The sequence below is a fragment of the Scyliorhinus canicula genome, chromosome 21, assembly GCF_902713615.1.
Source record: "Scyliorhinus canicula chromosome 21, sScyCan1.1, whole genome shotgun sequence".
Lineage (NCBI taxonomy): Eukaryota > Metazoa > Chordata > Chondrichthyes > Carcharhiniformes > Scyliorhinidae > Scyliorhinus > Scyliorhinus canicula.
In genome coordinates, this window is record NC_052166.1 from 48,356,389 (window position 1) to 48,371,408 (window position 15,020).

The 15,020-nt window shown below is 40.2% G+C and overlaps 1 protein-coding gene and 1 long non-coding RNA gene across 7 annotated transcripts in view; one reads left to right on the plus strand and one right to left on the minus strand.

Moving 5' to 3' along the window:
- mapkap1 (MAPK associated protein 1) overlaps window positions 1–15,020 on the minus strand; it is a 371,223-nt gene that overhangs the window by 11,533 nt on the left and 344,670 nt on the right. For all 6 annotated transcript variants that reach the window (XM_038782195.1, XM_038782200.1, XM_038782197.1 and 3 more), the window contains one exon: window positions 3,543–3,640. In XM_038782195.1, coding sequence (XP_038638123.1) covers window positions 3,543–3,640 — 98 coding nt within the window. The remainder of the gene's footprint in view (window positions 1–3,542; window positions 3,641–15,020) is intronic.
- On the plus strand, window positions 34–6,944 carry LOC119955714. The gene is made up of 2 exons (XR_005458516.1): window positions 34–84; window positions 6,658–6,944. It is a non-coding gene; the product is annotated as an uncharacterized LOC119955714 (long non-coding RNA).

Genomic DNA, 15,020 nt, shown 5'->3' on the forward strand with positions numbered 1-15,020 from the left:
GTGTACTTAAACAGTGAATTATTCATTACAGGTACGACTTCAAAAGATGTTGAATGTAGGCCAGGTACTTTCTTGAAGAACATGGTAAGTAGCAAGAACTACTTTTAACTGTGGCCTGCAGTGTGAAGAGGCCACCAAATGGGAAGAGGAGAAAGAAAGTACATTCCCTCTTTTTGTAGCTAAAACTTGTATTGCCAAAAGTGATCCATATCTGAGCAACTTCAATTGCAGGAAAGATTTTTAACAACCTCTAAATTCTAAGTGGATGGGCCCCAATCTCACCAAAATCTCTTTCCATCATATCCCTCTCCTGAGCTAGTCAGCAAACTTTATTATCCTTTGGCACTCTCTGTGCCATTTCAGACCTTGGTGCAGTGTTTCTTGAAGAGGCTTTTGTGACAAATCATTCAAAGGATAGTCTTAACAAAACATGATGCTCATGAACAAGATAATTACCAGAGAAACATCTGAAGCTGGCAATAATTTATGCCCACAGAAGATGCCCTTGATTTGGGAATTGAGATACATAGATGTCACCTCAATCATAAAACTGCCTTGGGATTGAGACAGTGAGCCATGCATTCAAAGAAGGCCCTGTGTTTGATTTTGCGTGTGCTGTTAGTTTATCTTTCTACAGTGCCAGCTAAAGCATTACAATTTATCTCAATAGACCAGCTTATGAAGAAGAAAAAATTGGCCAGGGTTAGTATCCAGTGACCCATCCTGGAAATACATGAATGTAGACACTGCATGAGAATAGATGTTTGGTTGTAATACCCCTTGTAGTTGAAAAAATCACTGCATGTGAATAACACAGGACGGTACTGGACGATGGTGCCCCATGTGGAATTATACCCTAGTAACTAGTTCATATTCTCAGAAGTGAGAATGCAAGAAAATCAACAGAATAATAGAGAAAAAATCTTTAAAGGTACACTCTGAAATTCTTACTCCAAAAGGATGTATGCCAAAGGAAGAAGTTTCGAATTCCACAGTTTGAAAAAATACTTGAACTGAATGATTGTTTTTCTGAAAACAATCAGAGGATTGACAAATAATGACTTGAGGCCCATTACTAAAGTACATTGAAGCACAAGAGGAATTGACCCACGCCTCAACCCCTTTTTGGACTCTCTACAAACTAAACCGCCGTCCAAAATCATAATGGCAGATGCAAAAAGTTGTTCATAAATCTTGTCCAGAGTGACTGGAAGAGCCTGATCTGCACAAAACAATAATTTATAAAGCTGGAAATGCGTTAGCTTAACAGTTCCCAGACCAGCCCATAAATGCTTTCCTCAATTAATTCTCATATATTTCATTCTTTTCTTCCCCAAGTGACATACCTTTTCCAGGTTGGGATTTTGATGAACCAATCTGATCTAGATTTTGCTATTTTGCGATTTTGTTTTCAAAGCCAAAAAAAATCGATGCCTAAATATATCCCTAGTTAAATCAAAGCAAGCTTCAATATACCTGAATATAAGTGTCATCTCTATAGATTTATACCAACTTTAGGTCAATGAAACGGCATCACATTATATTATTTACATAAATCTTGAGTGCCTCTTGATTACAACAATTAAGACTATAAATATTTCTTAGTCTAACTGCCTACACTAATATTAATTTTGACCTTTCAGGTAATCCTTTAATCCCTTGCGTAGCCTCTGCATTTAATTTTCACTGAAGGTTATATTTAGCTGTTGTTGAGGCAGCTGAATTAAAAACAAACATTTCTTCATGGAACATATTTAAAATTCATTAGAAGTTTGCTACTGAACTCTAACTGTTACAGTTCACTTTATATCAATGTTACCTACCATACTGGGTATGTGCTACTACACATGTCAAGTTAATATTCATTGAAGAATTAAAAGCTGAGCTCTCAGCAGCCGTGAAAATGCTATGATCATATGAACAATGGTTCAATTTAATAATTTTTATAAACATTGTGGAAAAGGTAATGACTTCAATAAAATGACAGAATATTTAGGTAAAAAGAAAATGTAAGGGTTTACACTATATCATAACAGAAATCAACATTTAATCAAACGGACATTTCAACAATTCTGACTTTTGCCCTAAAACACTCAAAAATTGTTTGAGCCTATTGAAGAATTAAATACACAAAACAAGTTCATTTCTCATTCTCTCTTTTTCCACAGACTTGCATATTTTTGCCATTAAAAAGAAATACCCAACCTAAATGCAATTGAATTCAATATTTCATCTGTTTCAATGTTACTGCTTTTACAACAGATGGTTTTCATTTTAATAAGTCAAAGTACTTTGGGAAACATTGTATAGATTTAACTGCAATTGGAATGCTTAAATGAATCTGTAAATTCCTCTAAAAATCGAATACAATTTAAGCTGTGTATAATATCATACAAGCCCAAAAATAGTACAGAAACTTAACAGTGACTACAAATCAAAATCATAATACATTTTGGTTAACCGCAATATTCTAGTTCCAGTGACAATCACATGATATTCCTGGTTAGTGAATGAGCTTTTTTTAAAAAACAGATTAAAACAGATTCCCACAAAATTGATATCATCTGGATGAAAAATACTAAACCATTGATTACCAGGTTAAATAAAGCTGCTTTTATATTCCCCTAGTTTTTAATAGATGGGGTATCTTGGATTTGCTGAACTCGGCGAGCAGGCATATTTTTTGTTGAAGAAAATTGGGTTTTCCAAGCTGCCAAATGATTTTGGCATTCAGTAAAAGTGCTCATCAGACTCAAAATGTGCATCCTAGCTGTGACATCACACTCAACATAAAAAGAGGAATCTTTAATTGTTATCGCTCTTGCTCAGTTAACGCAGCTAATTTGCTTTAATTTTTTGTTGTGTCAAACTAGATAAACTAAAGTGACTGAAAAGCTTGCATAATTCTGTTGCTGCAGATTTTAATTTTTCTGCAATGCTTTCACAAAAGAAATGCTGTCTTTTTTCTTTTTTGAGGATTTATCGAGCATTCTGATGCCATGATGTCAATTCTTTGCTTACGTGCTCTACGTAGTTGAGCATATACAAAATTCCTGTCTGCAGCTGGTCTCAAGACTGACATCACTGTTTAACTGTAAATGTGGGAGAGTGCTGTACTTTGCAAAAGCAGTTCAACACAATTGCTAGCATCAGTGTGTGGGGCACTACAACAAAGGTAAACATGCCTAAACTTTCGAACAAGAAATGGTCATTCATAGAATATATGAGTTCAGCTGATTTGAAACAATGCATCACTTGCATGAAGATGCCTTATGAAAGAACTGCTTTAGTTCACTTTCACTGGTAAGGTGTTTACTATTTCTGTAAGGTGCAAATTGAAATACTTAGAAAGATACAGTGGAATGACTTTGACTGCTGAAATGCAGTAATAATGCCACATACTCTAGCAAGTCACAAATCATCTTGGGAGTTCATTAAAGTCAACCTACATTATAATCCCATGTACAGAATTTATTGCCATGCTGTCATTAGAAACCATCTTTTCTTTAGTGACCAGTTTTGAATGTGTGCTCTCTACTAACCTTCAGCACAATTTCATTAACTGTGTTGGTGTCTGCTTCAAAGTAGAGATGTTTGTGGTCGTGATTGCTTAGATAGGTGAGCTTGAATACTGCATGGCCTGCAAGGCAAACAAAGGACAGGAGTCAAACAGATGAACAGAGTTTTACTACGGATGCAGCTTGACAAAGAAACAGATGGCGATATTAATGTCCCATCAGCAGAACAGAAGGAAATTGCATGATGGCGACAGCCTCCGCATGTCATTTCAACATCATTCAGGCAAAACTCACCACAAAGGCAACAGAACCCTTTTTAATATAATTTGATTCCCTATCCTATCACAATGGACAAAGTGCAAAATCAATCATTTGGTTAGTTAGGTCCTCTGTCAATTCTTTTCTGTATTTTGAGGTGGGTGGGCGGGGGAGGGGGAGCATTGTGGTGAGAGAGAAGAAAAGAAACCAGGCTGTGCTTGATACGGCCATTACAGGAGAAAGAAGTATTTAATATTTGTGGTAGATTTATACAGGCATTTACTGCTTCAGACTAATGTAATATGTAAATAATCTGCTTCATGACCTTTCTTAACACTATAGCTTGAGGTGGTTTGTGAACATGCGTTATAAAAGAAAAGCTTTTTAATTTTGTCTCTTCATGTGAAGTCAAATTTTTAAATATATATGTTTAATTCAATACCCATTTCAATCAAATAGCTTATGATGATATAATTTAGTGTTGTGAAAATATAAAATTAGTTCATATGATTTTCAAGCTACTCCTGTAGACAAATTATCAACATATTAAAAATGCAGCATCATAAGGACCACATTGCATCATAACTGTTCTTTCATTCTTTAAGACCATTGTAATCCGTAATGGGTTGACTCATCGAGCACTGTAACACCAGCACTGCAATATTCACATATAAAATTACTTCAATGTTTTTATCTAAATAAGGGGCAATTTAGCATGGCCAATCCACCTACCCTGCACATCTTTGGGTTGTGGGGGTGAGGCCCACGCACACATGAGGAGAACGTGGAAACTCCACACAGACAGTGAACTGGAGCTGGGATCGAACCCGGGTCCTCGGCACCCTGAGGCAGCAGTGCTAACCACTGTGCCACCGTACTGCCCATATATAAAATTACTGTTGAAAAAAGGACAAAATAGAAGGGTGAAATAGAAAACTAAAATGTACTGTAATCCTTGTCATGTGTATCATTTTGTGCTACAACACAATGGTGGCACAGCTTGTTGGATGAGTACTTTCAGCATTTTCAAATTTCTGGCATCCACAGTGTTTTGTTTCTGTGCTAGAACTGTATCTTTTTGTCTTCGTGAATCAAGTTGCATGGGGAACTATACAAAGTTATATATATTTGTGCCGCCATAACTCTGGATATATCGCAGGTTGCAGATATTATTAGATCTTGGTATTATGATTCAGGGTTTATTCATCACTTTGGAAATAGTGCTAAGAACAGCCCTTTAGCTGCACAAAATTCAAGCAAAATAAACCAGTGAAAAGATGCAAGTGCATAAAGGGCAAATGGAGTTGCTTAGGATAGATTAGCAGAACTCCCCCAACCTCCAGGAGTAATTTAGAAGCACCTACTCCACAAGTTTGCATTTGAGACTGTTTTGGCACCATAAAAAGCACCATAGCGGTACAAGTAAATTGCTGTATGAGGCTACTGATTGGTGTAACACCAATTAGCATGGCACAATTAACATTTTCAATTGCTCACGTGGCAGGTTCCTACGCTTGTCTGCCAGGCGAACTACTGAACAGAGAGAGTGAGAGATTGAAACCAATCCAGATTACAGTCACATATCTCCAAATGTGGACATTGAGGGAGAGAAAAGAAGGAAGGCATGAGGGAAATATTATACGGAAAGAAGTTTAATCCAAATGCATTCAGGACTTATATCTAAAATAATTAGTAACATTTTAGGGATTATCCTCCAACTGCATCGCTGCCTGCAACAATAACAGACCTGCACCACTGAAATTTGATGTATAAAAACCACAAATCCTGAACGCTCTCCACATCATTAGTGTCACCTTGTTTATAGGTGTCGAAAACTCAATAACTAGAACATGTGCCTATTTATTAACAAAATATTGTCTTAATTTATTCAAAAACTTTTAGATCCAGCTCCTCAATATATAAATCTAATCAATTTCTACAAGCACTTAATGTGGGAAGGTTCCATAATAACTGGCCAGATACAATAGATTTGCATTTAATTACAGAATGATCACAATATGTATTGTTCTTCATTATGCACAAAAACTCCAAATAGTAAACTAAAAATGCTTTCATGAACAATCCAACTTAGTTTTAGGTATGCTGATTTAATAAAATAAAATAGCTTAAGGTAGCAGAATATTTATTGACTGTTAATTTTTAACTACAATTGGGCAGATTCTGTGTGGATAGTAATGGTGAGATTAATTTTTTCTTCTATTTTATGAAAATTTACCAACCAATTATTTTTTTCCAATCAAGGACAATTTAGCGTAGCCAATCCACCTACCTTGCACATCTTTGGGTTGTGGGGACGAGGCCCACGCTGACACAGGGAGAATGGGCAAACTTTGTGACCCAGGGCCGAGGTCAAACTTGAGACCGTGGCGCCGTGAGGATGCAGTGCTAACCACTGCGCCACGGTGCCGCCCATCTAATGGTGGAATTAATAACATTCATCATTATTAATCAGCAACTTTTGCACAAGCACAGTTAAATGCGGAAATCGAAAAGTTTCTGTCAGAGCTACAAGCTCCTCCACAGGTGTGTTTAGTTACAGTCTTCCAATATCCTCAGCAGTGAAATGAATATAATGGCAGGAATTTGGGGTACTCACCTATTAGTTCCTCACAGAAGATGATTGTAAAAAGTTAGGGCAGGCACATTCAGGAGCAAGTGAATTTCTAAAGGTGTGATAAGTAATAATTACCCTCAAGTAACTGCTCTGGTAATGAGAATTCATTTTAATAAGAGTTGTGTGTCTCAATCCCTCTGAAAGTAGTGCTTAAAAACATTAAGATTTTCTCTCTTAACCCCATTTGCTTTTCCCAATATTTACTCCACTTTTAGATTAAAAACAAATTTTAACTTCCTGGTTTAGACTCTGCGTGCATCACGTGATGATCAATCGGACTGGCTGAAAAGTCTCACCCTGCTTACAGACACTACTGATTCCCTGTAGAAGGCACAGTGCTGGATCAGATGCTGGATTAGAGCAAGACCATAAAACTATGTCGGCAGGTGTCAGCGAGGGAAATACCAGCCCTTCACCGCCGAGAACAAAATCCAGACATCAGTGACATTTGCCCATTTCAGAGGAGATGAATGGATTGCTTTTCAAGATGCATATACAGAATTAAATATGGCCTGCGAAGTAGCAAAGGCAAACACTGAAAGAATAATTTCAGACCGTGAACGCAGCATCAAAAATGTTCTTCAAGATTGTGCTGTACCATACACAACTTAAGTTTTGAGGTTTTGCAATGAAATATAAAAGCTGCAATTAAATACATTAAGTACCACTAGATTCAAATTTTATAAAAAATATCCATTAAAAGCTGCATTTTTGAGTCTCAGATTACATAGTACCTTAAAGCTTCTGTTAATCTCGAGTCAATATATGTACGTAACAATGTAAACCTTAATACACAAGGAAGTTTTAAACAGTTAAACTATGCATAACCTTTTAAAATCCACCATTCTGTTCGGAGAAATTAATTACCCCTTCCAACAGAACATAGTTGTTGTAAAAGCAAAACACTTTTCAATTATTAACAAATTAAGATCAAGTTTCAGTTTACAATTCTGGAATTAAAACTGGTCATAACCATAGCAATAAGATATGCTGCAGAGAACATTCTGCCTCTAAGTGTGGCTGAAGTCTACTTAAAAAACAAAATCAAGACATCTAGTGGCAGTAAAAGATTACTGCACTAACTTTGGATCTTTGCCCCAGGAGAAAAGCATCAAAGCTATTAAACTATAGTGAAATATCTGGGTTCGTAGTAAGGATAGTCATTTGAGATCAAGTTATACTGTAACCAGTCAAATTAAATGGTCAGTGAATTTGTCTCCATCAGGAGTTTAGAATGAAATCTACTTACCCGGATATTCATCATTTTACAAAAGATGTAATGAAAATTGTTTAATAATTCAAACACCCAAGAAATATCTTAAAGTCATGAATTTGGCCACAAAACAGCAGATAACTCTTCTAACAACTAAAACTTACATGCTCATCCATATCTTATTATTATTTTAACGACATGCTAAAATAATAAAAAGCTATGAGCTGAGCAAGTGAAACTTAAGCATCATGTTAGAGTTTACGATGAGGTAATTGTAATTAGCATGTTATGTAGTGTTGACCCTTTATGATTGCATAAAGCTGTTCCCCAAATTGATATAAACACCATAAAAAGTAATTTTCTTCAGGCAAGAAACTATGTAATAACTCAAAGAGAGACACACGCCTATAGAAATCAACTTTTGTGACTTCAGAAGTGAAAGGTACAGACTTTAAAAAACACAGGTCTCCATCCAATCCCAACCACAGAGAAATATACAACTAGAAGTTTTTAAAAAATCACCCTTGGCAGGCTTACATTAAATGGTCACTGCAAAAGTGGTGCACCAAACCTGGAATTACCCTTTAATAAAAATATTAGCATTTGGTGAAGAATTAAACAAAGTTTTATTGATAAATGTTTTCAATACACCGTAAAACCCATATTGCACAATTAGTAAAATTACAATTCTAGACTCAACCACCCCATGCCCCCAACGCCCACAAAGAAAAGCAACCAAGACAAAACCCAAAGCAAATCCCGAACCCCCTCTCCCCTAACATTTGATGGTTACCAGCCTTCCAAAATAGGAAATGAAAGGCAGCCACCTGGAATAGAAACATTCTGCTGAACCCCTCATGATATACTTGATCTTTTCTAAGTGCAACAACTCCATAAGGTCACTTAACCAGGACGAAGCACTGGGCAGAACTGGAGTCCTCCACCCAAGTGCCCTTTCGGGCTATCAGCAAAGCGAAGGCCAGAGAATCCACTGTCACCCTCTTCTGTAGCTCCCGTGTGTTTGTGGCCTGAAAGATCGCCACCAAAGTTTTTTGGGGGGGGCGGGGGGGGGGCACCATGGGTAGCACAGCTGTGCCTCAGGTGGATTGGCCATGTTAACCTGCCCCTTAATTGGATTTTCTTTTTAAAGATAGCCACCAAAGGGCATGGCTTAGGATCTTTAATCACTGGGAAAGGTAAATGGGTTCAACATCTCATTTGAAGGATGTCCTCTTTAACAATGCAGCAAAATCTAGGCAGTTTATTAAGATATTAGCCTTAATTAGGTGTTCAAATCCTAGAGTGACATTTTGGATTCACAATCTTCCAATGAGGGTATAGTATTTAATGAGTCAAGCTAATAATTCCAGTGCAATGTGAAATTAATGAAAGCTGCTAAACCAAACTTTTGTATTTTATTTTGCTCTGCCAATTTTCTCCATGATACTCTCCCCTTCCATGATGTTAACGCTTGCTAAGGTACAGTTTCATAGTTGATGTCAGCCCTTTAGTATGATAATATGTTCATAAACTCTTCATGCCATAACCTGGACTGTATACTGGCAGGCTATTCAATCCCAAGGATTCCTGACATGGTGTTGAAGAAGGAGACACAAAAGCTCACAGGTTTAGAGCAAGACCAGAATATGTGTGTGCGATTTGCCAGACCCTATGAACAATGCTTGAATCTATCCTCTACCTCCAGAAAAAACACTCATTCGTGTCTTGATCAGATGTGCCCTATGCACCACCTTGAAATGAATCAAGCTGAATCTCGCACACAAGGTGGAGTTGACGGTGTAGAGCTCAACTGACACAAATCAACTATAAATATCCAATATCTTCCCTTCCCCCAACTCAACCGTCAAAAGAGCTCCATCCATCAACGAGGGCAAGGGTGCCAAGAGGAAGGAAGGAATCCCTTACGTATAAAGTTACATACCTGATAATGCCTAAACAGATTAGTTCTTGGAAGCTGGAACTTCCCCAACCATTCCTCAAAATCCACAAACTTCCCTTCTACGAACATGCCCGTAAGCCACTACAACCCCTCCTCCCCCGTGTATCCAACGATGAGTACAAGGTCGCGGGAACAAAATAATGGCTACCGCAGATTGGGTCTAAAAACAACATGGCACCCGGCTTGAAATATTGCCTGAACTATCTCCACATTCACAAGAGTGGCCACAACCACCAGACTTGAAGTGCACTTTGCATGGGGTAACAGAAGAGGAGCCTTAACCAAGACCCTGAAACTACTTCTCTCCATCTGCCCCCACATGGACTCCATACCGATAAACCACTCCCGCACCATCTCAATATTTACTGCCTAGTAACAAAATACATATTTGGCCAACACTAGGCCTCGCGATTGCCTTTCCCTTTGCTAAAACACTCTGCAAATCCGTGGAGTCTTACCCGACCATATAAAGAAGATGTAATTTTATTGACTTTCGAGGGAAGGGGTGTGGTGAGGGATGGGGGTGGTGGGGGCGTCCATATGGTTGGTGTCACTCTGCAGAACCAGGGGCCAAGGTGAGCAGTCAGTGGATGCGCATCAAGATGGCTGCCTTGCAGGCCTCGGTAATGGCGGTTCGTGACTGGACACCGCCCCAGTCCCATGGGAGCAGCCGTGCTGACCCCCTGTGCTGACCTCCAGAATCGGTACTCCCAGCGGCCCATTCACGCCGTCGTGAAACGTGACGGCATTTACGTCGCCGTGGACACTTCCGCCGAATGGGAGAATCCCGCCCCTTGTATCTTTTTCCCGGGCCGTTTAACCCTTTCACATTCCATGTGACCAGCCAAATAGGGAATCGTCTCCCTTCCCTCTTCCCATCCCCTGACCCAGAGTTAGCCATTCCCAGTCAAGCAACTACTCAAAGACAGCAGACATCAGGCTGACCCAACATCGCTGCCTCCCTCCTGCCTCCCATCAATACCGCACCCAAATAACCCAGTGAACAACAAGATTCCCACCCACCCCCAACCGAAACAAAACAGAACACCTAAGCTCATGCTAAAAGAAACCCTCACAACATGAGCTGCAGATATCCCCATCCCTCCGCCCCCGTTAACTAATTATTTAGCTGGCAGGATGGCCCCATGCAGAGTAAAAGAAATAACAAAAACCCATAACATAAACCAGCCTCCCGCCTAAATCCAATTTTAATCGTCCCAGGAAAAAAAGATACATGAACAACAATTATATCCATCCCACAAAACACACGATAAAAATCCAGGTACAAAGCTCCAAAACGCCCCAAAAAAACACCCCACCAAAACCCCCAAATTCACACTCTCACCCCAAGGCATACATCGCCCAAGTAATATAATTCACAGTTATCATGATCCCAGTCCATGTTTCTGCATAAACGCCTCAGTCTCCTCTGGAGTTTAAAAGTAGTAATCGTTCGATTGATATGTCACTCAGAAGTGCACAAGGTAAACCACGTCAAATCGAGCATTGTTCTGATACAATGCAGCCTTGGCCTTGCTGAATGCTGCACACCTCTTGGCCAGCTCCACTCCAACAGCTTGATAAATCTGCCAACACGGCTCTACTATCTGGAGTCCTGATGATCTTTTGGCTCCCGCAGAACTCCTTCTTTGACTCAAAAACTGTGAAAATGCACTATTACACCTGTTGTCTGTTTCTATAGCTAGTTATTCATGGAATAGATCGCTATTCTGTCGCCAGATCTGATTTTGGTCCGCTCAATTTTAATTGCTCCACCATTGATGGCTGTGCCTTTAGTTGGCCAGGCCGTAACTCCAGAATACTCTCCCTCCTCTTCTCTACCTCATACTCCCTTTAGAACTCTTTGGCTAAACCTTTGGCCATCTGACCTAATATTGCCATTGAGCTTGGTGTCATACTTTAAAATTTTTCTGGTTTATTATGTTAAAGGTGCTATATAAATATAAGTTGTTGTTGGAGCCCGGTAGCTATTGCCAACCACAGATGGCATGGATGCTTGGATTGCAAGTTTCTCTGCTCCACAGAGTATCAGCAACTCTATCTCAGGAATCACTGAAGTGGACTAATTATGAGTTTTACACTTCCAAACAAAACAGGGAAAGATTTTGCCCTGTTGAAATCAGCCCCCACAGCTTTTTCAGCAACCCACACAGATGTTAGTGACCAGTTTGTCACAAAATAGTATTAAAACTCTTGTCTCACTCACGAAGGGTTTGAACTTCTCACTTTCGAATGCCTAGCCTCTGAATCCCTTAAAAGCCGCAATGACTTGGACTACCTTCAACAATTGTACACTTCCCAATGGTTCAATCTCTTCTCCCGAGACTGAATTCCATGAATTCACAAAGCTGCACTTTCACTTCCAATTCCCGGCACAATTCCAACTCTTTCACAAACTGCTAGCTTCACAAAGCTGGCACTGCCCTCCAAACTCTAGTCTCCTGGCTGCCTTCTCAGCTCCCAGGGCTTCATTGAGTGATGCAAACGACACAAGGTCCAAACTGCAACCAACTTCCTCTCCCGGCAAGCGCACAGATAAACTGAAACCAGAGAACCGTCTTAAGCTCCATGACGAAAATGTCGTTCGGGGATCACTGAATTCTTTTACCTCTAATTCCAAAAACAAAACATCGCTCTGGACTGCACTTATTTGCAAGCATCTTCTGTTTTATATCTGCACCTCTTCAATTCTGACTCTATTAAACAAACAGAGATAAACTTCTGAACTGCCATTTTGTTTTAGGTGTTCTGGTAATCTCCAAAGCCCAGCATTTTAGTTACTGTACCTTCACAACAACAATTTTCCCAGAACTAAACATCACCGCTAAAATATTAACATGATTCATGAACTCGATATTTGTCATGGGCTTTATTGATCAATTGCACCATCAGATCTTGAATTCCCTGACAGATTACACAGGAACAATCTAGTTGAAGCATTTTTCACCAGAGCCACTGAGAGTCAAGGAATTTTTGAGGCAAGGAAATCGCAAGTTGGAGCCACTATCCAGTTCAATATACTAAAGGAATATGTGTATGATTTTCTGCCACAGGAATGAATTCTGTAATTTATACAAATTTCAAAACATAAAACTGACATGAAGTACATTTTCTGGAGAAAATAATTAACTTAAACTAAACAAAATGAAAGGCAAAGTCATAGGCCAAAAATACATATGATTTCGAAGAAAAATGCCATTATTTAAATCAGCCGGTGTGAAGATCAAGTAAATATATTGCAAACAAACAGCAATCATCACACTGCAGCATGGATGGTGGGACAAAATGAAGTGATCTTTTATCACATGGAAACAAGTCAATGATTGACTTGGCCAAAAATCTCCACCATCACCCATCTCTACCATTTTCCATTGATCTGGTTCAGTTTATTTATGGTATGTAGTGGACTACAACTTAAGCTCGGTTTTTACATGAACAGAAATATTCTGCAGGTTATATTTTTAAATGTACAAATATTTCTGCAAAAATGGGAAACTAAATACAAGTGACATATTAATTAGAGTTTCCTACTGTTTCCATTGTAAAAAGGCAATTAAACATAATTATGATTTACTAACCATTAAGATAAATTCCCAAATCGGAAATTGTCAAATAATTTGAAAAGTATTTTTAAAACATTTGACAAAAAGCCCCTAGTGGTACTAATGTCCAATGTATTTTAAAAGTCTCAATGAAAAGAAACTTAATTAGAGGCTTATTAGTATGTAAATGCATTCATGTTTTGTTACAACTGAGTAGGGATGACTACACAGAAAAGCCTATTTAAAAAGTTATTACAACAAATGCAAAGCTCACTATTGGTTGGTTTGCAGATTTTTTTCCAGACAGAGCCCATTTCAGATGTTGGCTATGCAATATTTGGTTTAAGGAGACACTTTTGTTTGCTCTGATTTTTTGTAATACTGGTAGAAGTTAAAAAAAAAATAGTCTCATACACATGTGGTGAATGTAATATAGATGTATATATGTTAATTCACACTGTCTTTGTAAGCGCAGTAGCGCTATCCTACCACTAGGGGGAGTAGCACTGGGAGCACTCAGGAACTTGTACTGGGCTCCACCCTTGGTTCCGCCCACGACTCCTCCCCCTAGTGCAGCTGTATAAATACCCGTGTCCAGAGTCAGCCTGAGTTCACTACGAGTTCATCGACAGGTAACAGGCTGGCTCTGAAGTAAGTCGATTAAAGCCTAGATTCACATCGGAAACACGCGTCTGGTGAATTGATGGTTCCATCAATTTAATCGACTTAAGAACAGTAAAGATCGATTATGGAATCGGCCCTCAAGCCTGGAACTCAACCCGCAGGATGCAGAGGCTAAAGAAATCTTCTCCCACTGGATCCGGTGCTTCAAGGCCTACCTGGCCGAAGTGAGCACAGCCGAAACTACAGAGGATCAGAAGTCTACTGCACGCGATGGTGAGCCACAGAATCTCTATGCAACTAAACTCGGCCAGTTCATATACTGCGGCGCTAGCAGTTCTCGAAAAAATGTATGTAAGGCCCATTAATGAAGTTTACGCACGCCATGTGTTCACGACTCGCCGTCAGTGGCCTACGGAATCACTCGCCGAATTCCTAAGAGAACTTAATAATTTGTCCAATGACTAATTACCAAGCGGTTACCGTGGCTGAACACAGGGAATTGGCGGTACGCAATGTTTTTGTAGCGGGCCTCAGGTCTAACTATGTGCGCCAACGACTGCTGGACAAGGGGGCCCAGGACTTAGAAATTACTGTGGAAGCTGCTACCACGATGGAGGTCTCCTTCTGCAGCCTTAACCCGTTCCCCGCGGACCCCGCGACCCAATCATGGGCCCCCGACCAGCGACTCCCCCAGCCCTGTGCTACGTGGCCGCCCAGCAACCATGCTGCCCCAGCCAGCCACTATGCTGCTCCAGCCAGCCATTTCTGCGGCCAGAATCAGCACCCACGACTGCACTGCCCGGCCCGCAACGCGACCTGCAGCAGCTGCGGGCGAAAAGGGCATTACGCAAGAGTGTGCCTCGCAAAAAGGGTCCCAGCTTCCAACTCCCCAGCGACTCGCAGTAATCGCTCCCCTCACTCGCAACGCTGCGGCCTATGCCCCGACTCCGACCCCTTCAGCCACGTGCGATCCATGGGGGCCGCCATCTTGGAAAACCTCCATCACGCGGCCAGCCATGTGCGACTCATGGGGGCCGCCATCTTGGACGCCATCTTCCTCGCCACCCGCCACGTGCGATCCACGGGCCCGATCAGCATCTCCGCGCTGGGACAACTCAGCGGAGGAATTCGAATTAGACTATGAACTCAGAGGGCAGTCATCACGGGGCCACTCCAGCACAGCTAATCAAGCCGCCGACTACCCGCAACTCAGCGCGGTCACCCTGGACTAATCACGACCAAAGAATCT